The sequence below is a fragment of the Carica papaya genome, chromosome 4 (assembly GCF_054855325.1).
Source record: "Carica papaya isolate Zhongbai chromosome 4, ASM5485532v1, whole genome shotgun sequence".
NCBI classification, from domain to species: domain Eukaryota; kingdom Viridiplantae; phylum Streptophyta; class Magnoliopsida; order Brassicales; family Caricaceae; genus Carica; species Carica papaya.
In genome coordinates, this window is record NC_142312.1 from 25,703,419 (window position 1) to 25,727,753 (window position 24,335).

Here is a 24,335-nt window from a genome sequence, read left to right on the forward strand (position 1 = left end):
TTTCTGTTTTGGCTCTTTTCTTTGAGGCAGATGTTCCTTTTAAACGGCTAAGATCAAGAGTATGATAAACTTGGATTCTCCATGGATTTTTTCCCCGGTGAAAGAGGATTTGTGTCTAAACAAAATGATTAAATTATCAAATAATGAATTTCTGAATGAGTTATCCTAGCATAATCTGCAACCTTAAATTGCAAGTGATCTGTAAAACCTCAGAGCCCATTAGCCACAATTCGTAATCAGGATTTTGACACAATTTGAAAGTGAATATATTTACAACAGACTAAAGAAGAAAAACTCCTCTTCTCTTGACAAAACTGGTAGAAGATGGACCAGGAGGAGACCCAGAAAGCAAAATGGTAAAATGCTGGATTCCAGGCGAGCTTAATAGCTTCTTAGCACCCTGTATGTCAGGTAATGAAAAAAATAGGGCGTCAGTACGGATTAATGTAAAACAATGCTTTTATAGAATGACGAGGTTCCAGAACCGAATTCGTGTCAGGATGATTCTGACCTTCCCAACTGAGAGAGCTCAGGTTCTGCCAATAGCATATCTTGTAGTTGTTTACCATACATTTCTCTATCAGAGCTGCAAGATGAAAAGAAAAAGAAACCTCTATGTTAATTTCCTAGGGCAAAAGCAGTTCCTAAATATCGAGGAAAATGTGAAAAAAAAAATCATAATTTTTTAAAATATGAGTGCGTCAGTGTAATGGATGCATGGGGAATGGTCATAATCAGATGCAATGATTTCTTTTTCTAAGGAAGAATTATATTGATCATCAAAACAAGATGACCGCTAACCTCACATACATTGGAGATATACAAAACAAATACATATTTATAATGTAACCAAACCATTCAAAGAGCAGAAGAATTGCGGAAGAAAAGAATGAAGTCTACCTGAAAAGACAATCAAGGGAGAGCAGCCTGTGATGGAGTGCAAAATCACGACCAACATAAGTGACGACCAAGCTACCTGCATCTGGATGCGGCCAGCTTCTGGAAGTGGGAAACCGAAGTATGAATGTGCCAGGCTCTTGAAGGCCCCGTGGACCTTGGAGTGAATTTTCTGCTTCTTCCTTTGTAACAAACCCTTCTATCCATTTAGGTGATGCAGAATTCCACATTGCATTTATCCAGTCTCTTGAGAGTGTATAGGCAACAGGATATAACCAACACCACATTCTCTCAAAGTTTTCTTGCACCACATAATCATGGCATCCAGCAATTCTTCTGAGAAGCTCAAGGTCCTTGAGAAATTATTAAATTAACACATTAAACGGATTGCCATAATGCTATAGTTTCCACACCAGTTCATAATCAATAAACTCGTATTAGCGTGCTCAGCAACTCGAAGCTATTTCCAATGCTTATAAATTGAGAATGATAACAACTGAGGCCAGTAAGACAGAGAGAAGAAACCTGTTGAGTAAGAGATCTAGTATTGCAACAAGAAATCTTCATGAATTGCTCTTCAATCTCAAAAACCACATTTTCCCAATGAACTTGGTGGTTGTTCTCTGAGATTGAATTCCAAGCTTTTTCTCCTTCTGCTATCAATCGTTTAGCCATATGTATTTGGTAACTGAAGCAGAAAAGAACTTTTAATTATCAAATAAACTGAATTTATTGTGGTTTCCATGTATTTGATGCAAGATCCCCCCACAGAAATGGCAGCAATCAGTTGAATGTTCCAATACCCTAGTAGGTTAAAACGTAAAAACCATAAATGACGGCATTGGCATACTGATAAAGAAGCTTCAACTTAGAAGAACACTTGAGGCCCATCTGAATGTGCATCGTGTGCACCATAGTTGTCTCTCCTTGGAGGGCTAACGAGTACCAAAACTCCAAAATATTGAACTAAAGAAATTGACTTCGCAGATCAGAACAGAAATGATGCACACATATTTTGATGGGTTTTGGAGGAGCATCCTACAAGAATACAATAATCAATGATAATGGTGTTCAGAAACAACATACCTGTGATGAGAGCATCCTGAAAAAAGGGAAACCTGATCTGCAAAGTCGAAAAGTTCTGTATCAGATGCATTTGTCACAATTTCCTTCAGCAGAAGGGACCTGTCAGTCAAGCGTCCAAGACAGTATTTAAAAATGGCCAAATCTGAAATCGGATTTCTAGAACTTGACATGCTCCTGAATGCTGGATCTCTAACTTCAGTACTCTCCGAATCAGATGAAGAGTTCTCTGCTTCTTCAAGGTTATTAGGTCTCTCCTCCAATCTTGAATCATATGCATTCCCATTCTAAATGGAAATTGTAATTTAGAGGAATAGAATAAGCAGTAAGTACCAGAGGCAAAAAGCTCCAAGATTAAGAAAATCTTTTCAAGTCATCCAGGTATTCTAAAAAGAAATATCAAATCTTGGGTAAGGATGCATAACTCAAGATATATTAATTGATGGCTTGACTTTTCTGGTATAGCAACTGGGATAATAAAGAGAAGTTCTCTGTACAAAGTTCTATTAAATCTGAAAACTGAATTATATGTCAGGTTCTTTCTAGTATAAAATCCTTAAATCTTCTACATTTTTTTTGTCCAAGTTTGTAAAGAAAAAGCAAGAACATTTTGATGATATAAAACGAAAATAACTAAAACGGACCAGGAAATTACAGTCAAGTGTTTCAATGTAAGATTGCCAAATATAGGTATCTGAGCCTAAGACTCACTTGTAGGTTATGTTTAGAAGAAACTTAACAATTTAGAATTTATTTGGAATGTATACTTTGTTCAACCATGAGAGGATTAAAATCAAACTTCAAAGAATTAAAATCCAACTCCAAATGGATTCAAGCGGAATTTAAACGATCATCAGTTTGAATATTCCACACGGAGTCATTATGAGCTGAAATTTTGTATTCTTAGTTGAACAGAATATATATTTCAATATGATCTCCAGAAAAATAACTTATTTATTCCGAACTTACCAATAAACTACGGTAAGATATAAAATATTAAATTGCTTTCATGGGAATACAAGAAACATAAAACATAATAAAAAAAACACGAAAACACTTTTAATTTTCGTTTCTAATTTAATTCATGAAAGTAAGAAAAAGTTGCATATTTAGAAAATAATTAAAGCAAAATAAATTAGTTTTTTAGAAAATACTAAAAATAATATTTAAAAAAATTTTAATTTCATCATCATTTTCACTATCATTTTGCTTCATTTTTAACTAATTTGTACATGTTTTCTAAAAACAAAACATAAAAGGTAAGAAAAAAAAAACTAGAAAATATTTTCATGGATCAATCAGAACCAATTTTTATTACCATCCTAGCATTAATATGTGGATAATGCTGTGCCAAATAAAAAATGGAATTATTGGCACCTGTTTAGCAGTGCAGCCATAAGAATTGCATTCTTCTTCAGGTCGCTCCACTATGGATATCCTTTCTTCTCCCAGTCTGCACCGTTTCAACGAAGGAGTAGGTGTTGCTTCACCTATGGTATGATGCCGAAGTTCTGACGAGTTGTCGTCTAACCCACTTGACTGAGTTTCATTTAGCAGATGGCTAGCAGAGGTTGTTCTTTTCCAAATAACAGTGGCTGTCCGTGTATTACGACTCCGGGAAATACAACGAATTGGATTGGAAAGTACCTCAAAGAAAGGATATCCCTTAAGTTTCAGAATTTGAAACTTAATGCAGAACAGCCTGTTATCACATTTGGATGAAAGCTGAAACAGAAGCAAAATTAAAACAAATAATCTTCAGTGGATTCCAGAAATTTATGTACATCCACAGCTAAACTTAACTAAATTACAATTCAAGCACCAAGTTGAAAAAATTTCATCAATATGTTGGGAATCAATGTTGAATAAAAATTTGTCTTTATTTATCATTATGAAAAGATTTTGCAGTGCAGTTCTACAAAATAGCTGATAACTGGACTCTCTGTCATATTATCACAAGCATTTCTAGGGTCCATCTGTATACGCGATTATAAGAAGAAATAAACAAGTATTTACAGCTCATAAATAAAATGCATTTGATGGACAACATTTCCATCTCCTGCATTCAAAGCCCAAGCTAAACTTCTTTGATCGGACCATCATGGTATCAACTGAAGAGACAAGTAGCTTGGTAGTAAACAGGTGATTAGATAATAAGATCATTGCTGGCAATCATATAAAAGATAATATGTATTTTATTTAATATCAACACCTGAGATATCTTAAGCTTAAAAGATGCACGCCCTCGCAATAGTTTGCTTGGTCTATCACCTGAAGCAAATTCTATCCCATCATAGCTTGCCAAAAGGGGTGGCTCTGCATCACCTGTCTTCTCCACAGGGGTCCCACTATCAGCGTATAAAAGTGAAGCAACAACCTATTACAGAAAACAATGAGCCGAATCATACTATATAATATTCAAGGATATAACCTCATGTCCAGAATAAATTCTGTACTTACAGCAGTTAGTTCCTTCCTCTTATTTCCATTACTAGTTTTGCTTACTCTCATTCCTTATGGTTTCTAATAAATCTCATTCCTTTTGATCTTTTCAATTTCTAGATGTCTCTTCTCTCTTCTTAACTTTTAGTCCTTCCATTTTTTCTCATTCTTTTTTTATATGATCAATCTTTTATTTCTTTTTATGTTCATCTTTAGTCTTTTTTTTTATTTATTCTAATACTCTTTCGTACCCATTTTATATTCTTTTCACTATTGTTATGTTCTTTTTATTTTTATTTTCTCTTTGCAGATTTCTTTCCTATTTTTTATCTTGTCCATTTTATTTTTTTCTCATCAATTAACTATAATTATCTAAAAATAAAGTATATACTAATGAAATCTCTAAAAAAATTGTTCAGGAACTTTAAGAAGCATGAGGTATGTGAATATGTTAATATTTACTGAAAAAAGATCATTTTTCCTAAGTTTATCTTAAATTTCAACTTCTATTTAAAACAAGTTATTTAGACTAATAAATAAGTTATGAGATTTCGAATTCTAAAAAGCATATAAACATTATTTATTCTTAATAAATAGAGGAAAGAATAAATTACAAGTGTGTGATAATTATTAAGATATAATTCTATATGAATTCAATAAAAACAATATCTTCATAATGTTATATTTTAAATATATCATGAATTATCCATTATTCAAGAAACTTGATACATAAATCTTGAGTACCCTTGAGAAGTAGACGTAAATTGATCTATAAGAATGAGTAATGACCAATTTTCATATGCCTAGCAAAAGACAAGAACCCATGGAATGTTGGTTAGAAAACAATCTTACTTTACCTCTATTATCTTTTCTTTTGAGAGAGAAAACGAAATAAATAGGATTGCATAACTTAGAACCACATCCAGACAAAATTTTGAAATAGAAAATTTAGCTGTAATGTAATGAGTGAAATAAAACGGATCACTTAGGCAGCATATAAGAGAAATCATCACTACTGACTATTTCTTTTAATGCAATAGATTGGAAACAGAAAAAAATCTTATCATATTTTTTTGAGAGAAGTAATTAACATGGTGTTCATATATCCACTCCATAATATTTAGTTTTATTTTTCCTTCTTCAGTATTGATTGCTTGAGGTTAAAAATCAACTTATAATGGAATATATTTAAATTTTTCAAATATGATAATCATATATCTAATAATGTTTTTAATGCACAAAGTACAAGTAACACCCTAATTATGCATTAGCAGAGGCACAATACTAACAAAGAATAAACATTATGTCATTGGGTATATGATGGCTAACGTCTGAAGATATTCACCTCCATTTCCTTGGTCACTGTCTGGCCAATGGCATTTGATAGAATAAGGTCCAAGGAGAAAATCCTGCGACAAGATGCCTTTAAATGGCAAAAGTAAGGACAAGTCTCAAAGCTTTCACCATAAAAATTGCTTTTTAGCTCACAGCTTGAAAGTTGATGAATTCTAAAGTATATAATCTTCAGGCAGAGAGATAGATACCAATTCACGATATTATACTTAAGAATCAACAGGATGAAAATTAAACAAATTAAAAACCAATACCAAGTTTTACTTTTCTCTACTTTCTTTTTTCTATTATATATTTCTAATTCGAAGCTAAACCTTGAAGAAACTAAATTCAGAAATCCATGTCCATGGCAACAAAATCTTAAGCTCTCTGGTAACACACTAAGTGTTCCTTTAGGCTCTACCATTATCATGTAGAATGAAGAATTAGAATATTAGTAGCTAGTTGTTACTTAGAAACGTTTTATTGAAAATGCTTCAAATAAGAGAATAGAATGCTCCAATGAAAATGATCAAACAAATCTGAGCTTTACAATCACTGATAATTAGTTAACACAGAACAAGAGACACCAATGCTTTTAACGAACAATACAGCATTCAAATACAAATGCAAGATTTATGATTTCCAACTCCCTTTTTCTTAATTATATCCAAAAGATTGCAAGACCCATCCGGTTAAACTTTTAAACCTTGTGAAGAAATTAACAACATCTGGATGATATTTTATTGTTTATTTTGGCAGTTTAAACTAACAAGATAATTTTCTTCACAATGTTAAATTGACAAGATAAGTAACATACGGAAGAAATCTACCTTCAATTGTTAACACCGTAAATGCACCATGAAATAAATTTCTTGCCAATTTGAAGGGTTTGAATTCTAAAATTAAAACAGACACAATAGAAGGAGGAGATATAACACCAAACGGAATTGATTCAAATAATTAAATTGTTCTGTTACAATATAATTCTGGAAAAATATAGAAAAGGTTGACTTAAAAATAAAATTAGGGTTCTGCTTGATGACTCTATGGATGAACACTGATATCACGTTCCAGAGATTATACTGTTAAAAGAGTAGCAAATTTAAACTTTCATCTAAACCCATATAAACAGAGAAAAGATTGTGTTAATTTAGAAACTCTAACCTTGCCGCCAACAATACTCCAAACACCATCACTGTCTACTTCAATTTCAGAGGTAGATGAATTATCAATAGATAAATGTAATGGTGGGTCCTGGCATCAGATAGGCATCATAAGAAATAAAGAAAATAGACATGCATATCAAAAGGCAGCAAAGAACAGCAGAAACTAAATGCAATTACAAACCTCCACATAGTGTTCCTTGAGATAAATTCTTGAACGCACAACTTTTGCATTGTAGATATAACCTTGTACACTATAACCATCGCCACCAACACTAAACAATGTCATCTTCCTCGGAAAATCTGGGTTGGAGTCTTTGTTCAGCAAGGACGATAGAAATTGCTCCCCCACAATATCACCATCAATGTGAAGACGCACAAAATTTCTAGAAACCTGACATGACACTAAGAACAAGCATCTCAAATTCTCTGTAAAGGACATCTTCACTTATGCAGACCACTGGGTGAAAACACATGCATGCTGTGTAAGACTGCAGTTGAAAACAGAGTAAAATGACTCCGGAAAGATATATGGTGTCTAAGCACGAAATGAATGAAGTATTTTAATAAATACCTCCATTAGTTCAAGGTCTTAAAAGAAACATTCAAGAAGCTAAAGAGTGGCACAGAACCATCATGATCAAACAGATGCAGTGTTAGGCATTATAATGCAGAACAAGAATATCCCAGTTTAAAGCAACTGAAAATTTAAAACCATACACTATTCATTTGTTTCCATCACCTGTGGAAATTGTAAGTAATAATCATCTTTATGATGATTGAGGTTATTGATTCCTGTGCTTACTTCGGCACTTAATGGAAGTCTATGAGATGGTACTTCCCCTTTTAATGAAGTTCAGTTTTTTAGCAGACATCTGATAATCTTTTCTCTTTGCAACATTTATTCCAGGATGTGAGCAGAAAACACTAGCCCTCTTACGTACATGTTTCAAGGTATGTCAGAGATGCAATTAATTTCTAGGGAAAGGAAGACACTATCACATTAAAGTCAATTTTTTTATTTAGAACTTACTCTAAGAAATTAGACGTGTTATTTTTAAATGACATGAGCAGCACAGTTTGTAACATAGATCCACATAGAAATCCGAAGAAACAGTGTGCCTTCAGGTGCCATAAAGTGAATAAAAAGCTTAGAATGCTGAAAATATACTTAAACCTCTCCAAACTTCAAATAATATAACTATCAAGAACACCCATAGAATCCCGTTCCATTCATGAATCTTTTTATTCTCATAATGTTAAGGAAAGAAAAAATGTGCAGGAAAAAAAGTATTAGAACAGAACAAAGTAAAAGTTGTCAAGTAAATTGCAAACTTGTAGTCTATAGATCAGTTCTCATGGCAGCTTCAAGGTAAAAATATTACCTCGCATCCAACATGAATCCATTTTTCTAAAGGAAACTCAATTTTCATGGGTACATTTGGAACTTCTGTCCAGGAGGCAGTATTTCCAGGATCTGGAGCTTCCCTGTGTAAGAGAGTCAATGGCAAAAGCATCATCATCTTGTTTTCATTTAAAACAAGGAAGGGAGCACTGACACTCATATCCATGTGCACCTGCAAATAAGACATAGTTATTGACCAACCAATGGAAGCTATAAGAGAACAAATTATCAAAGATATAAGAAAATACAAATTCAAGGAAGCATTATAAGATAGTAAATCTCACATATGAATCATGAGATGTAACATCTATTATCCATTACACTTAAATGGACTATAAAACATGCAAAACAGGAATAAACTACGGCATGAATAAACACAAATATGTATGAGTCTAGAGCGAATATCAAGACAATAGCCACAGAATAGAAGGGGAAAAATGACAGGAAAAGAAAGCCATGTAAAACAGACTGGCTGTTGAATTTACAAGCACACATCAGGGACTAATTTATGACCATGTTTCCATAAGCCTCCACAAGTAAGTTGTGATGAAAACCCAAAACTTGCTTAAACAGGAGGGAAAAAAAAATCATTTAACCAAGCAAACATGGCACTCACTTTGACTAAAAGCAAGCCAACAAAAGATGTGCTACAGAAACAAAAAGGAAAACAAAAGAACAAGTAACAAAGAAAAACTACATAACAAAAGTGAGGACCGTAATAGAAAAAGTATCAAGCTTTTGCTAATGGAAACATGGAGCTTCTATATGTAATGAATTTTTACAGCAATCTAAGACCAAAAAACCATAAAATCAAGTTACTCACTAAGATATTGAGCAAGAAACATGGGAAAAAAACGAACAAGAAGAAGACAACAAATTTATGAAAAATTACATACTGACAAGTGAAACTCATAAAAGTGACAAATTTGTTGTGATACAGTTGTTAGTCATACATTTGGAGGTCCATGTTACAAAATATTTGAAAATCTTTCTCAAAAGCAGAAACTTTTTGAAATTTGAATAAAGCTATACCTTACTCATAGAAAATTTACACGCCCGAAATAAATCAGAAACGCGCAATATAATATTAGATGACTCAGTTTTCATATGTGATTGAACTTAGCAACCTACCATAACATTTTTTTGAACTTTTTTCACTAACAAAACTGCGGAAAAATACAACTTAGATAACCATCACACCAATATAAGCAGCACATTTAATATGATGAACAGAAAGTTGCAGCTTCCCATCATTTATTTATATAACTATAAACACCCAGAATATGAGGTTCACAAATCAACGATTACACATACCAAAAACAGACAAGAGACTTCGCCCCAATGTTCATTCCTGACAACCACTTCAGGTGGTTGAGGTTCAGTTGTGGGGTTAAAACTCCTGTTTAGACATAGGCATATCCCCTTAACAAAAGTGCTCAACCAAAAATATAAAAACTAAGAAATACCATTTTACTTTCTCTATAAATGAAACAGAAGATTGAAAGTTCATCTCAAAAAGAAAGGCTACAGAATGCCCCAAGCAAACATGAATAAATGACAATTGACAAGCATTTTATGCACCATGTTTAACTTACACAGAGTAATAAACCAGCAAAATAAAATATAACATTCGAGTCCTTGCACTGATCTCAGGTTCGGAACTGCAATAAAATCTCCATTTTTTGGCATACCCAGATTATGACATAACCAAGAAGGGGAAAACAACAAGAACACGGAAACAAAAACTACTCGGGGAAAAAAACACAAACAAACAACAAGATTATGCAAGGAAAGTGCAAAGGAAATTGTTGGGTTTTTTTTTTTCTAGGACCTGTCTGATAATCGTGGCTGGAAATGTAGTGGAATTCAAGAGGTAAACCCAGAAACAAAGTGAGAAACTCCCTTCATCTTCAACCTCAACATCCACGCTAAAATCCTTAAGCAAACAATACTTTTCACTTTCTATAACACCCGCCATCCCCTTCGCCTTTCTTCCAATCTTAATCCCCTCGAAACCTTAAATCCACATGAAACAACTCTTCGACACTCTCTATCTCTTGCTTTCTCTAGCAACAACCAAACAGAGAAGACCAATTTTTGCAGTCTCGCTCTCTCTCTCTCTCTCTCTCTCTCTCTCTCTCCCTCCCTCCCCTCCCTCCGGAAACCAAAAGCAAGACAAGACAGAGTTGCTTCGATGACGGCTGTTAATTAACGGTTGATACCCTGTTCCTGCTCTTCAGCTGAATTATTATTTTTTTTTTTCAAAAAAAAAAAAAACACACAAAAAGGGCAAAGAGAAGAGAATCTGCTACGTTGAGGTGTATTTCTGAGGAGTTAATTAAACCTTGGATGACGTGACAAATCTCCATTGGGTGGGTTGTAAGTACTGTTAATGTAGGCGGGTACAGGCTTGAATTTAAGGTTATTTCTTGGAGGGAAGAAGGGGAAATGGGCCCTTAGAAAGAGCAACAAATCCAGGGACATGCATGGAAGGATAGGCCCAATTGATGTCCACCCCACAAATAACGTTAGCCCATCTAGCTCTTTTACAAGCCCCCTTTTCTTTTTTCTTTTTTTTTTAAATTAGTTCTTAAAAGTTCGTATTTGATATACAAATCAATTGAATTAAACCCAGTTGATCCGAGACTCCTTTAATTTATCATTAGGTAGAATGTTCCATTAATTAGAATATGTATCAATTAAGCTAAACTCAGTTGGCCCGAGTTCCTTTACTTTGTCGTTGGGTAAAATATTTATTCTATACTGATCTTACCTTTTAACTAAAACTCGTATTAATTCGGATAAATTCAGTTACTTTTGAGTATCGGGTATAGTATCCCACTCTCTATGAATAATTAAAATACATATTAATTAAGAGATTTCTTTTATTTAATCATTAGATAAAATGTTTGTTCTATATTAATCTCACCGGTCAAATTCAAATACATGTTTAAATTTAGTTGGTCTCAACTCATTTACATTGTCATCAAGTAGAACATCCCCATTCTATAATATCATTCTTAAATTTTTAATATTTTTGTCCAATTTGATCTTTGTCAATTATGATAATTGAATTATTAAGTTTGGTGATTCCTATTCTTAATTGTTAAGGAGAAGTGTCCTCAGCTTTTTGAGCCTCTGGTTAGTACTGACTCAATTAAAGAGAGAAAAAAAAAAAAAAAAAATCTGCTTTTCATTGTAATTTTCCCCCAAAAAGCCTCCCTCCATTTACACTTTTGTCTTTCTCTTTTCCCCTTAATTTCTATTTTCTCCATCTCCGTCTTCTCTCTCTTCCTCACGAACCACAGCTTATGAATATCAACAGCCATGAATTTCTCATCACCTTTTCTTTTCATCTTGTTACTCTCCCATCTTCTTTCCCATTCTACTTTCTCCACTGCCAAACTTGAAGGTATCATAATCTCTCCTTCTCCCTCTCTCTCTCTCTCTCTCTCTCTCTCTATATATATATATATATATATATATACACACACACACACACACATATTACATTTGGAATGGAGTATATGCATATATGTACGCATATACACTTTACTGATAAAAAGTGGGCCTGCTTGCTGATCAGATGTCAAGATGCAGAGAGAGAAAGAATCGTCAATACTGGAATATTTTCACGAGGTGAGCACAGTGGTTTTAGATTTCACACACACACACACATATATATGTATATATACACATACAGACACGCGCATATATGTTGTTCTTGCTGGGTTCTTGGGTTTAATTAGTGTTGAATTAATTTGCATGATTTCAGTCATTTGGGCATGGAGGTAAGAGGAAAGAGTTGCATGAAGTACATTCAGGACCAAATCCCATCAGCAATGCTATTCCTCAATATAAAAATGAAAACTTGAACAAGTTAAGAACAGCTCCTTAACTCTCTCTCTCTCTCTCTCTCTCTCTCTCTCTCTCTCTCTCTCTCTCTCTTAATTATTATATTTCTTTTTCTTTCTATTTTGATATAAATATATATATATATATGATCTCCGTATATTATATATACATGGGTAGCTTGGACATACAAAGAACTGGGAATTAATAATTGGTCTTCATTAACTGCTCTTACTTTTCATAATAACTAGCTCAGATCCTGATCATCATTATATTCTCTCTAATTTTGTTTTACACACACATATACGTAACGTACAAGAAGGCGTCATATCAAATTTGGGATGAGATAGCTACAGTGGCTGATGTTTGTGTGTGTGTATATATGTATATATATATCTTCAGCAATATCGAACATATAAAGATTATTTTTATATATAATAATATCAAAAAACACCTTTTTTATTTTTTTAATTATACAAATGTACATAAAGGAATTATCACATTATATTATATTACATAATATTCTTTATGATAATTCTTAATAAAAACTTTGCAAAAGCAAAGCGTGTGAGACTAAAAACATAATATAAACATGTTAAATTTAACTTTTAAACAAGTTCTTTTTTTTTCTTAACTTGCTTTATTTTAAGTGGTCCTTTTACTTATTGATTTAAGTTTTGAACATATTATCTTTTTTTTTTGTTACAATTTTTGTGTTTGAAAAATGCTTTTATAATTAAATAAATAAAATATAAAGTTTTTTTTTTCTTTTTTTTTACAACATGTGAAGATAAAATTTTCTTTTGATAAGTTTGAAGTTAAAACTTAATGTGTAATTTTTAGAGTTTTTATTAAATAATTTACACTCAAATTTTTAAAATACAATTTTACTAAACACAAAATTTTTATTTTTTTCTAAAGTAGTATAATTTTTTATAATTATTTTTATTAAATATTAAATTATTTTTAAATAAAAATATTATTTTAATAACACTTTTAAAATCTCTTTTAACACAAATTACGCGAAATTGAAGCTTACAAACAAATCATATCTTCCACATGGTGGGATTAAACTCCAACCTATTTGTGTAAGTAACCGATGAGTCAATGTTAATTTTGCTCCTAATCACGATCATTATCATGGCCATTTCTATTGATGAACACCATATATATATATATATATATATATCTATATACATCAATTAAATAAGACCATTTTAATTTCTATCAAAAGAAAAAAAAAATAGATCCTCTTAGTTTTTAAAAAGTCAATGTCCTCAAGATCTGAAATCAGCCCATTCCCCACTTAAAGCTGTTGTGGATATCAAATCGAATTTTTGCCATAAAAAAGACAGACAGATGCATGGTTTTCGTGCCATAATGCATATATATATATATATATATATATGTATGTATCTATGCATATAACACTACTGGTTATTGAGACCATGTAGGACGCCATATACAAAACTAAATAAATAAGTTTAACAAGGTTAGCTAGTTATAATATGAATTATGAACGAATGAATAATGTATCATATATTATTTTTACTAAAATTATACAAATCTCATGCATAAAAAATATTATCAATAAAATAATGAAAACGTATTATACTTCCAGTTATATTAATTTTAATAGGATTTAAAATAATATATTATTTTACTTCTATTTAAATTTCTATAAAGATTAATTTTTTACTATTTTTATTAATATTATTTTTATGGTCAGTCAAATTAAATATAGATCTTAAAGTAGACTACATAAATAAAATCTTCCAAACATATGTAACCCTGAGTAGTTTCTTTAGTATAATGGTTGGTTTAGATTCCTTCAAAACCGGTTCAAGCAGAATTTGACAAAGGATAATTCAAAGCAGCAAAGGAAAATGGATAAAGAGAGAGAGAGAGAGAGAGAGAGAGAGAGAACTTGTTTTATATTATGGAAATGGAGGATAAACCTTCGATAATGAACTTTGCAGAAAGAATAAAAATTACAAAATAAACTAACAAAATTATGGAAATTTTTTTCTTCCCTCTCAATTTCACTTTTTATTAGGCTCCTGTGGAGCTCGTTGAGCTCTTTGATATGATATATTATTTGATAGTAAGTTAAGATGTTTTGACATCCTCTCTTAAAATAGATAGTATAAATTTTCAACTTCTATTTTAATAATATATGAATAAAAAGGTGTGTAACATAAAAATTTTGTGAAGATATATGTTATTTACAGTATAGTATTGACACGTTCTATCATTATATTTATATTCTGAATTTTTTTATAAATAAAATTGCAGTTCAGTTTTATATATTTAGTTATTTCATGAAAAACTCTGAATTTGTTGCAATGTATATTGTAGTTTTGTTATCATAATATATTACAAAAGCATGTGAATGTTCAATTCGCAAATCGCAAAGCACCTATCTTATCCAAGTCAATTCACAGCATATTGTGGTCATTGTTTAATACTCTACTTCAAAGGAATGAGAGATATTACCTTATTTTTTCGACTTTCAATAAACTAAACATGATCTATGTATAAAATAATCTCTTATAACGAATTTTTGTATATTTAAACAGCTTACCAATCATTATTGCCACATGTATTAAATTACAAATCTGATGTAGATAGGTAAAATAAACCATATCGAAGTGTATGCTTGATATATCTTAGTGTTTTGTGAGTTACATTAAGATTTTAGCTTTTGAATTGATATATAATTTAACAGTTTATCAAATTATATTTTCAATCTAGAAAAGTAAACACTTATAGTAACTTATTACTATTCCTTATTTTATCTTGTAAATTCTAAGTGCATTATATTATACATGTGTTTGCTCAAGTTTCACGTCATAATTAATGAGTTAAGTCTACATAAAACATGTTATATTTAATATCAACAGAAAGTGTATTGAATTTAAAACTTTTTGGCTGAAAAAGGATCAAGAACATTCTCGTTTGATTTAAGTTGGTATTTGATTAAAATTATCATTGTCCATTATGGCTCAAATATCATAACGGAATTTGGTGAAGATAAATCAAATGGATGAAATACTGCAAGTTCTAGAGAGAAGAAAACTTAATTTTCTTATATATTCTGGAAATGTATAACACAAAATATATTAAATTTACATCTTGTTATAATCAACTACCCATGGAGAATAAAAATCAATTATTTATAGAACAGAATAACAAAATTATAGAGGTTTTCTTTTTGTTTCATATTTTTGCACTCTGTTATACTCATGTCCAGCTAGCTGAGTTCTCTAATCTCACAAATAACCCGACAATGAGTCAATATATTTTGATACATTATATATATCTACGATTTTTTTAAAAAAAAAAACGATTATCAATCATTGGGATATTTTAATATTTAATTATATATTGAAATGTATATATAGTTTGTTAAGGATTATGATATTGTTAATAAGTTATTTTTTAAAAAATAAAAATAAAAATTTCTAAATGATACAACAAATTTTAATGAATAAAGTATGGTATATGAAATATGAGCATTTTGTCTACAATTGCGGCTAATGGCAAAAAAAAATGTAAATTAAAGTCAAGAAATTAAAGGTACGAAATTATATTTGTTTTAAATAATTACGAAACTTTGTAAAAGGATTAAAACAGGTAATAAACTTCTGCTTTTTCTTTCAAATTTTTTTTTTTAAGAAAAAATGTCTTAAAATTTTAATCCGCTGTTATATAATAAAACTAAAAAATCTAATAATTATTGAATTCTTTTTATTTAAAAATATAATAAATTTATTAATATTTAATATAATTTAGTTACACAATACCGATAATAAATTAGTAAAATATCTAACTAAATAATAGATACTAGTACAAGTTATGTAAGTTTAAAGTTATGATATTGAAGTAAAATGCAAGAATCATAAACACTTTTCTAAATATATATATATATATATATATATGTATATATGTAGAGAGAATAAGTTGATTGATATCTACCTCATCCCATCCAATGATTGCTAAGAAAATTAATAGGATTCTCTTTCTTTTTGTGATGAATACAAATTATTAGAGTTTAGTCAAGTTTTGTTTCAAAGAAAAAGGTATAAGGAGAGCATATTTAGAAAAATGAGCCTGATGACTTGATTTTTTATGTGTTTTTAAAAGATTTATATGATAAACATAATTGTACAATTCTGTATAAAAGTGGGTTTCTTCTTTATTTTTTGTGGGCCAATAAGAGCCAATTTTGTACTTCCACACACTTTACATAATTAAAACAAACCAAACACTACTGCTGTAATTCATCTCAAAAGTATATATATATATATATATGTGTATGATTCCTCACTACCCAATTGAAGACACACATGATTATTGATTGAGTTATATATAAAAGTTAAAAAAAGTCATATATTTATTAATAATTTCAGTTTGAGTTTAAACTTGTAATGATTAATGATTTCAGTGATATTTTAGTCTACAACACTTAAAATGATATAAGAATGTGTAATAAGTTTGTAATATTAAGTTTATATGATTTTAAACTTTGTAATTTGTGGTTTTGTAATTTATAACCTTATGAGATATTTAACTTTGCATGACGTATGAATTGTAATTGTATAATGTCTGATCTTGATAAATATATTAAGATTTTAAATTGTAGAGATTGTGATATTTTAATATCACATAAAAACAAAATAAGTCACTGTGAATTTTTAGTGGTTAGTAGTTTGGATTTGAACTGCTGTCGTATTAGTAGTGTTTAAGGCATGTTGTGTTATACTATTATTTGACACTTCATAATAATGTTACATTAATTAAAATTTTTACTGTAATTTACTTAGAAGTAAATATATATTAAAATAAATTATGTAATAATAAAGTGTAATCGTAAGGAAGTTGGAAAAAAAATGTGAAAATTTGAGTCCGGATAATATTTTTGAAGGAAAAATTAGAAACTAGGAGTCAAAACGTAATTAAAAAAAATTGTGCTATATAGAATTGCCCAGTCAGCAATCCCGACGAAACGGAGCACGTCGCATGGTAAGGCACGCTGACTCGGTGCCATGCGGGAAGCCACGCTAGCAATCTGCGTGCCCCACGATCAGATGGCCCAGAAGCGTTCTCGCGTGCATGGACGATACGGATCTGTTTCCTCCTCATGCGCGATCGAATGATCGCGATTAAATGCGATAAACGACTCAAATTCGTTCTCTCTTTAAATGCGATCGTACGAACGAGATCAAATCACGATGAACAGTCGAGATTTATTTCCTCTTTAAACGCGATGAACGACCCAAATTAACGCGAGACATATAAATATCTCGCATCACACCGAACCCAAAACCTAGCCGCCAGCCTCCTGCCGGAGAAGAAGAATCAGTCGCTAGAGAAGGGAACCAACCGCTGTCCGTTGTCACGTCGGAGCCACATTCGACCCCCAAAAAAAGGTAAAAATTCTTCTATATGCTCTGAATTTGATTCCAAGTACCTCCATGGTCAAATCGGAGCAAAAGGAACGACGGGTGAGCTAGAAACCGCGGGCAAAGCCTGGCAATGCCATCCAGGTAAGACCCGAAATCTCCTCCGATGAGCCCCCTCCCGTTTCCTATTTCGTGCGATTTTTTCACCATTGTGTTCACCGTTATGTTTTCTACATGTTGACCGAAGAAAAAACACCAAACTGCGAGTGTGGGCCGGCAGAACTGCCGCACCAAAAAATCCCACCGCAGGTAGGTTTTTATTTTTTGACTTTTTTTGGCCAACTGAGGCCTCCTACCGTATTTTTTCACAAGGATGGGTATAAAATCGACTGAAACAGGCCAAAACTGGTCGAAAATGGCCAGGTCAAGGTAAATTACCACTGCGGGTGGCGGTGCCGTCGTCAGAGCACGGCGGTGCTACCGTGTTAGAATTCTGAAATTGGTCAAAAAAAAAAGGTTTTTAACACCAATTTTGGATTTTTTATGATATTTTTAGGTACATAAAGCATGTTTTAATCCCTGTAAGAAAATTCAGGAAACTCGGGGACCGCCAGTAAGCGCAGTAAAAAGTTCGGTATTTCAGACACCGATTCAGGTAAAAATTCCTCACCTTATTCTTTGTTATGCAATTGAAGTTTAATAATCGGTATTATGATATTTTGTGAAATTTAGAAAACTTTAAGAATAATTACATATTACCAATGGAGTCGGAAATCGGTTAGTCATTTATTTGTTGTCATGTTTAACTAATTATTGAATTTACAGTTTTAAATACATGATGATATATTGGAATGGTTTAATGATTCAATTGTTTCCTTGATATATATATATATATATATATATATATATTGGTTGTCTTACGTGATTTACAGTTGATTTGTGAAATTGGTAATGAATATGCAAACAAAAAATTATTTGGTCATGTAAATTAATAAATGGTAACCTTACTGGATATTTTGAGAGATGGTAGACGGACCGGATATATAGTGAACCCTACCGTGAACATTGCTTCATACCGGACGAGGCATCGAAGAATAGTATTTTTGGCGCTCATACCGGACGAGGTATGAGAACGGCCTGATTCACCCTCATACCGGACAGGGTATTGAGGAATGATATTTTTAGTGCTCATACCGGACGTGGTATGGGATGGCCGGTTAGTTAACAATGTTGAATATTTATTCACGCACAGTGAGACATCTCTATGGGCCCCAGATATACCAGTAAGCAAATAAAAAGAAAAAATTATTGTTATAGCTCACTTAAAAAAGATATTGGTATGTTATTTACGTTATTGTCTCTATAGATCGATCTTGAAAATCTCGCAACGGTAAATATATATAATAAATAGTTTTTCTTATGATAAATGAATTTAATTAAATTAAGAGCTTCATTTGTTGTTTTTATGATTTTTATCAACCTTCAGTTTCTGTATCGGTGAGTAGTGTGATATTTTTACTGTGTTAGTGTAGTTTACTATTTCATTAATTATTTCAGATCAAGAGGATTAAGACCCATATCCCAATCAACAGGAGGGTGGTGAATAGTTCACCACCGGACTCCCTTTAAAAGCCAGTGAAGGTCGTCTTAGAATGCTCAGCATATTGTCTTTTGTTTATTTCTTTAATTTTTGTTTGTTCTTTTAGAATTGTCATTCTCGTAACTCTATTGAACATTCTAAATTATTGTGTAAGGAATGTGAACCCTAAACTCTATTATTTCTCTTCCGCATTTAATTTATGACTTTATTACCTTTTAAGTTTTGGGTCTTTACACTTAGTATCAGAGTCACGTTCCTTGAAACCATTCTTTACACAAAAATCTTAAGAAATGCCAAAAAATGAATTATCACTCAACCATTTCTTGTGGACTATAAGTATAGATAGATGAGGAGAGGAAGACTCCCACTAAACCAAACAACCTGGGGGTGTTCACTTTGAGAGGATGTTGATCGACTCTTTGAAATATTGGAGAGACTCATTGCTACCCAGCAGGCCCGGAAGGAAAGGAGGGAGCTACCTGACCATCTCCTGCTATCACAGTTTGAGCCATCCCTGTAGTGGGACAATTCTGAGCCACCTCGGTACGACTCTACTCCTCCATAATATTACCCGGCACCACCACAGTATAGTACAATGCCCCAACTGCATCATCTGACACCACCACAATACAATTTGGTGCCTCCACCATATCATTCATTACCATTATTGGGCCATCTGATCCCTCCCCAATACAATCCAATCCCTCTTCCACATGGCCCAATTCCACCCACGATGAACCCAGACTACATTGAGAGGTACAAAAGACTAAACTCATCTACTTTTGCAAGGATATCCTCCTTTGAAGAGGTCGAGTACTTGTTAGCTGAAACAGATAAGGCTTTCACGACTCTTGGAGTGGTTCCCAAACAGAGAGTTATACTCGCCACCTATATGCTAGTAAGAGAGACAGGTTGCTGGTGGCAACTCAAATAGGCCACCCTACCAGTTTCAGTCACTTGGGAACAGTTCCTGATGGCCTTTAATGCATAGTACTTCCTAGAGCATCTCCGACTTATGAAGAAAATAGAGTTTGCACACCTGGTCCAATGTGATATGATTGCGTCAGAATATGCCTAAAAGTTTCTAGAGTTGGGTCGATATTCCCCTAAGAGCATGATGGACGATGGCAGAAAGACAAGGAAGTTCGAGTGGGGCCTCCATCTTGAGATTAGACAGCAGCTGTATGTGTTCGAGCTCAGTACTTACTCAATCGTTCTGGCCAAGGCACAACTAGTGGAGAGAAACTTTCGCATCTTTTCTCTAGCAGTAGGGAACCTCAGACCCCCGATTTCACAATGCAGACCAGCACCCACTGCACCTGTTCAGCAAAACAAGAGACCTAGGCCAGTGACTCAGGTTCTTCCTCATATTCTGGCAATAGGACACGATAACATTTGTCAGCACTATGGCAAGGATCATAGGGACCAATCCTGCTATCGCCTTAATAATACTTGTTGTATATGTGGGAGTGCTCAACATTATGCGAGAGAGTGCCCGAGGAATCATAACCAGGCTAGACCTCCTATCCAAGGCAGAGTTTACAACCTCACTCAGCAAGATGCAGAAGCTAACCCATATGTAATACAGGGTACGTACACTATCTGTAACCATCTTGCACATGTTTTGGTTAATACTAATGCCTCACATTCATTTGTCTCACATGTTTTTACACCAAACTTAAAAGTGTTACCTAAAAGACTTGATTTCTGTATTATTTGTATCTATTCTTGGGAGTAGGACACTAATAGGGGAGGTTACATACAAAGCCTATATCATAGATATAACAAATAGAAAATTGAGTGTGGACCTAATAGAGATTAACACGGAAGACTTTGATGTAATCCTATGAATGAATTGACTAGCAATATATCACGCCACTATAGATTATTTTTCACAATAAACTTGTATTCAACCCTCCTAATGAAGAGTCATTTACAAATTAATAAATTTTTTGAAACATTATTCCCTCATGACAATTTTCCTATTATCAAGTGCTTTAACTTGGCTGTTTTTTTTAACTAGGTAAACTTAAGAAAGAAATTTACATTCGAGAGATTTCGGTAGTCTGAGACTTCCCATATATGTTTTCTGATTAATAACCTAAACTTCCAGTGGACAGAAAAGTTGAATTCACTATAGATCTTCAACTAGACACTTAGCCTATCTCGGTTGCCCCTTACCGTATGAGTCGTATTGAGATGGGAGAGCTGAAAAAATAAATCAATGAATTACAGGATAGTAGGTTCATCTGACATAGTGTGTCTCCTTGGGGTGCTAGAGTCACATTTGCAAGGAATAAGGATGGAACGTTAAGGTTATGCATTGACTACAAGGGACTGAACAGGGTCACGATCAAGAACAAGTACTATCTCCCCAAGATTGATGATATTTTTGATCAGTTGCAAGGTGCTCAAGTCTTCTACAAAATAGACGTACGTTTAAGTTACCATCAGGTAAAGATCAAAGCAGAAGACATTCCTAAAATAGTTTTTCGAACCAGGTACAGACACTATGAATTTTTGGTCATACCATTTGGACTAACCAACGTACCAGTCATCTTCATGGATTTGATGAACATGATTTTCAGACAATTCCTGGATCAATTCGTCATTATATTTATCGATGATATCCTGATCTATTTAAAAAGCAGAGAGGAACACGCTTACCATCTGACTCAGATTTTGCAGATTTTCAGAGAGAAGAAGTTGTATGCAAAGTTGAGTAAGTGTGAGTTCTGTCTCGAGCAAACTACCTTCGTATGGCACATCATATCAATGGACGGAGTATTAGTGAACCCTAAAAAAGTTGAGGCAGTGCTCAGTTGGAAGAAATTGACCTCGATCAAGGAGATTCGTAACTTTCTAGGGATAATAGGTTATTAACGCAGGTTTGTGGAAGGATTTCTAGCCTAACTGCTTCTTTGACTCGGCTAACAAATAAAAACGTCAAGTTTGAGTGAAACAAAAACTTTGAAATGAGCTTTTTTGAACTAAAGAAGTGGCTGACTACTGTACCTGTGTTGGTCTTACCGAACGGGACAAGTGGATATACAGTTTACAGTGATGTCTCATACCTGGGGTTGGGTTGTATTCTTATACAACATGAGAAAGTCATAGCCTATGGGTCTAGACAGTTGAAGAGTCATGAGAAAAACTACCACACCCATGACTTAGAACTTGCCACAATTATCCACGCCTTGAAGACTTAGTGTCATTACTTATATGAGAAGACTTTTAGATCTATATTGACCATAAAAGTTTGAAACACATATTCACTCAAAAAGACCTCAACATGCATTAAATACGATGGATAGAACTCCTCAAAAACTACGATTGCAACATCTTGTATCACCTAGGCAAGTGAAACGTAGTAGTTGACGCACTCAGTAGAAAAAGTGCAAGTATATTAGCTCACATAATGATTTTAGAATGCAGGGTAATAAGTGCCGCACAACAGGTACGATTTCAGGACTTAAAGAGAGTTAAATGTTTGGCCCACCTGACTATTCAACCTGAGTTGATCTGGAGAATAAAGGAAGCCTAATCCGTCGATTCCACTCTAATAGCCCTCAGGAAATATGCATAATAGGGAGTAAATTCAGAATTTTGAGTCTCTGCTGATGGGTTGCTCAGGTTTCAGGACATGGTATGTGTTCTATGTGATAGTGAGCTGAGAAAGCACATCATGACAGAGGCTAATAACTCAAAGTTTCCTATATATTCTGGAAGCACTAAAATGTATCAAAATATGCGACTCTGATTTTGGTGAAACAGGATGAAAAGAGAGGTGGCCGACTTATTTTTCAAGTGTCTGGTGTGTCCGTAAGTCAAGACAAAACATCAATACCCAAGCGAGCTATTTCAGCCATTACTGATTCTGGGGTGAAAGTAGGAACATATCACAATAGATTCGTGATAGGATTGCCTAGGGTACGCTCGAGACATGATGCCATTTGGGTAATTGTTGACTAGCTCACTAAGTTTTTCCACTTATCAGCCATCAAGATGACTGACCCATTGGACAAACTAGTGAGAATGTATATCTAGGAGATAGTTAAGTTACATGGAGTGCCAGTGACAGTAATATTCGATAGGGACTTCAAGTTTACTTCTAAGTTCTGGTCTAGTTTTCAGCAAGTTATGGGAATAAAATTGTCTCTTAGTACCGCATTCCACCATCAAACCGATGGATAATTAGAAAGAACGATTCGCACACTGGAGGATGTGCTACGAATTTGTGTTCTTGACTTCGGGGGCCATTGGAATGATCATTTACCCTTAATAGAGTTCGCCTATAATAACAACTACCAAGAAAGTATCGGCATGACTCCATACGAGCCGTTATATGACCGTCCAAGCAGATTACAATCTGTTAGAAAGAGGTGGGTGATAGAAAATTGTTTGGTCCAGATCTTGTAGAAGAGACTACAGCCAAAATAGTTAAGATCATGAAGAATATCCAAACGACTCAGAGCAGGTAGAAGAGTTATATGGACACCTAGAGGAGCAATTTAGGATTTGAGAAAGGTGATCGAGTGTTTCTTAAAATCACTCATTTCAACAGAATCGGTAGGTTTGACGAAATGGGAAAACTAAGTTCCTGGTTTATTAGGCCATTTGAAATCTTAGACAGAATTGGTACCGCTACCTACATACTGACACTGCCTCCAGAACTATCCGGAGTCTATAATGTGTTCAATGTGTCCATGCTACGCAAGTACAACTCGAACTCCTCTCACATCTTGACCTACGAGTCCCTTTCACTCCAGGAGGAACTGTCCTATGAGGAGGTACTGGTGGGCATTGTGGACCAAAAGAACAGAGTACTCCGCAATTCTTCGTTAAGGTCCTATAGCAGAATCACACACAGAAAGAGATCACATGGGAGCTAGAATCAGACTTTAGAGCCCAATATCCCCAACTGTTTGATTGAGCGAGAAGGAGACAAATTTAAAGGACCAAATTTCTTTTAAGGGGAGAGAGTTGTAATACTTGGGTCCGGAATTTAGCTTGGAATTAATTTTAAAATTTTAAAAAATGTATAAAAATCTAATTTTTAAATTAATAAAATTTTATTTAATGTAAAATTAAGGAAAAAATAGGTTGAGAATGAAATTGAAAATAATTTTGAGAAAAATAGGTGAAATTTTAGT

General features: G+C 33.2%; 1 protein-coding gene and 1 long non-coding RNA gene across 4 annotated transcripts; one reads left to right on the forward strand and one right to left on the reverse strand.

The window, feature by feature from the left end:
- Positions 1–128: 128 nt before the first annotated feature.
- LOC110812561 (SH2 domain-containing protein B) lies at positions 129–10,484 on the reverse strand. 3 transcript variants are annotated; one of them, XM_022039369.2, is made up of 12 exons: positions 10,157–10,484; positions 8,306–8,497; positions 7,105–7,314; positions 6,922–7,011; positions 5,768–5,845; positions 4,193–4,357; positions 3,358–3,705; positions 1,984–2,267; positions 1,423–1,585; positions 901–1,250; positions 512–586; positions 129–400 (listed from the first exon to the last, which is right to left on the reverse strand). In XM_022039369.2, the coding sequence occupies exons 1-12, from the start codon at positions 10,301–10,303 to the stop codon at positions 382–384; spliced, it is 2,121 nt and encodes a 706-aa protein (XP_021895061.1). In that variant the 5' UTR covers positions 10,304–10,484; the 3' UTR covers positions 129–381. The 3 variants fall into 3 exon arrangements, with proteins under 3 accessions (XP_021895061.1, XP_021895063.1, XP_021895062.1); XM_022039371.2 differs by lacking the exon at positions 10,157–10,484 and having other exon boundaries at positions 7,105–7,325; positions 8,306–8,467; XM_022039370.2 differs by lacking the exon at positions 10,157–10,484 and having other exon boundaries at positions 7,105–7,411; positions 8,306–8,447.
- A 1,004-nt stretch (positions 10,485–11,488) lies between these two features.
- On the forward strand, positions 11,489–12,446 carry LOC110812579 (uncharacterized). Its single transcript, XR_002539314.2, has 3 exons — positions 11,489–11,737; positions 11,912–11,964; positions 12,101–12,446. It is a non-coding gene; the product is annotated as an uncharacterized LOC110812579 (long non-coding RNA).
- The last annotated feature ends 11,889 nt before the right edge of the window (positions 12,447–24,335 follow it).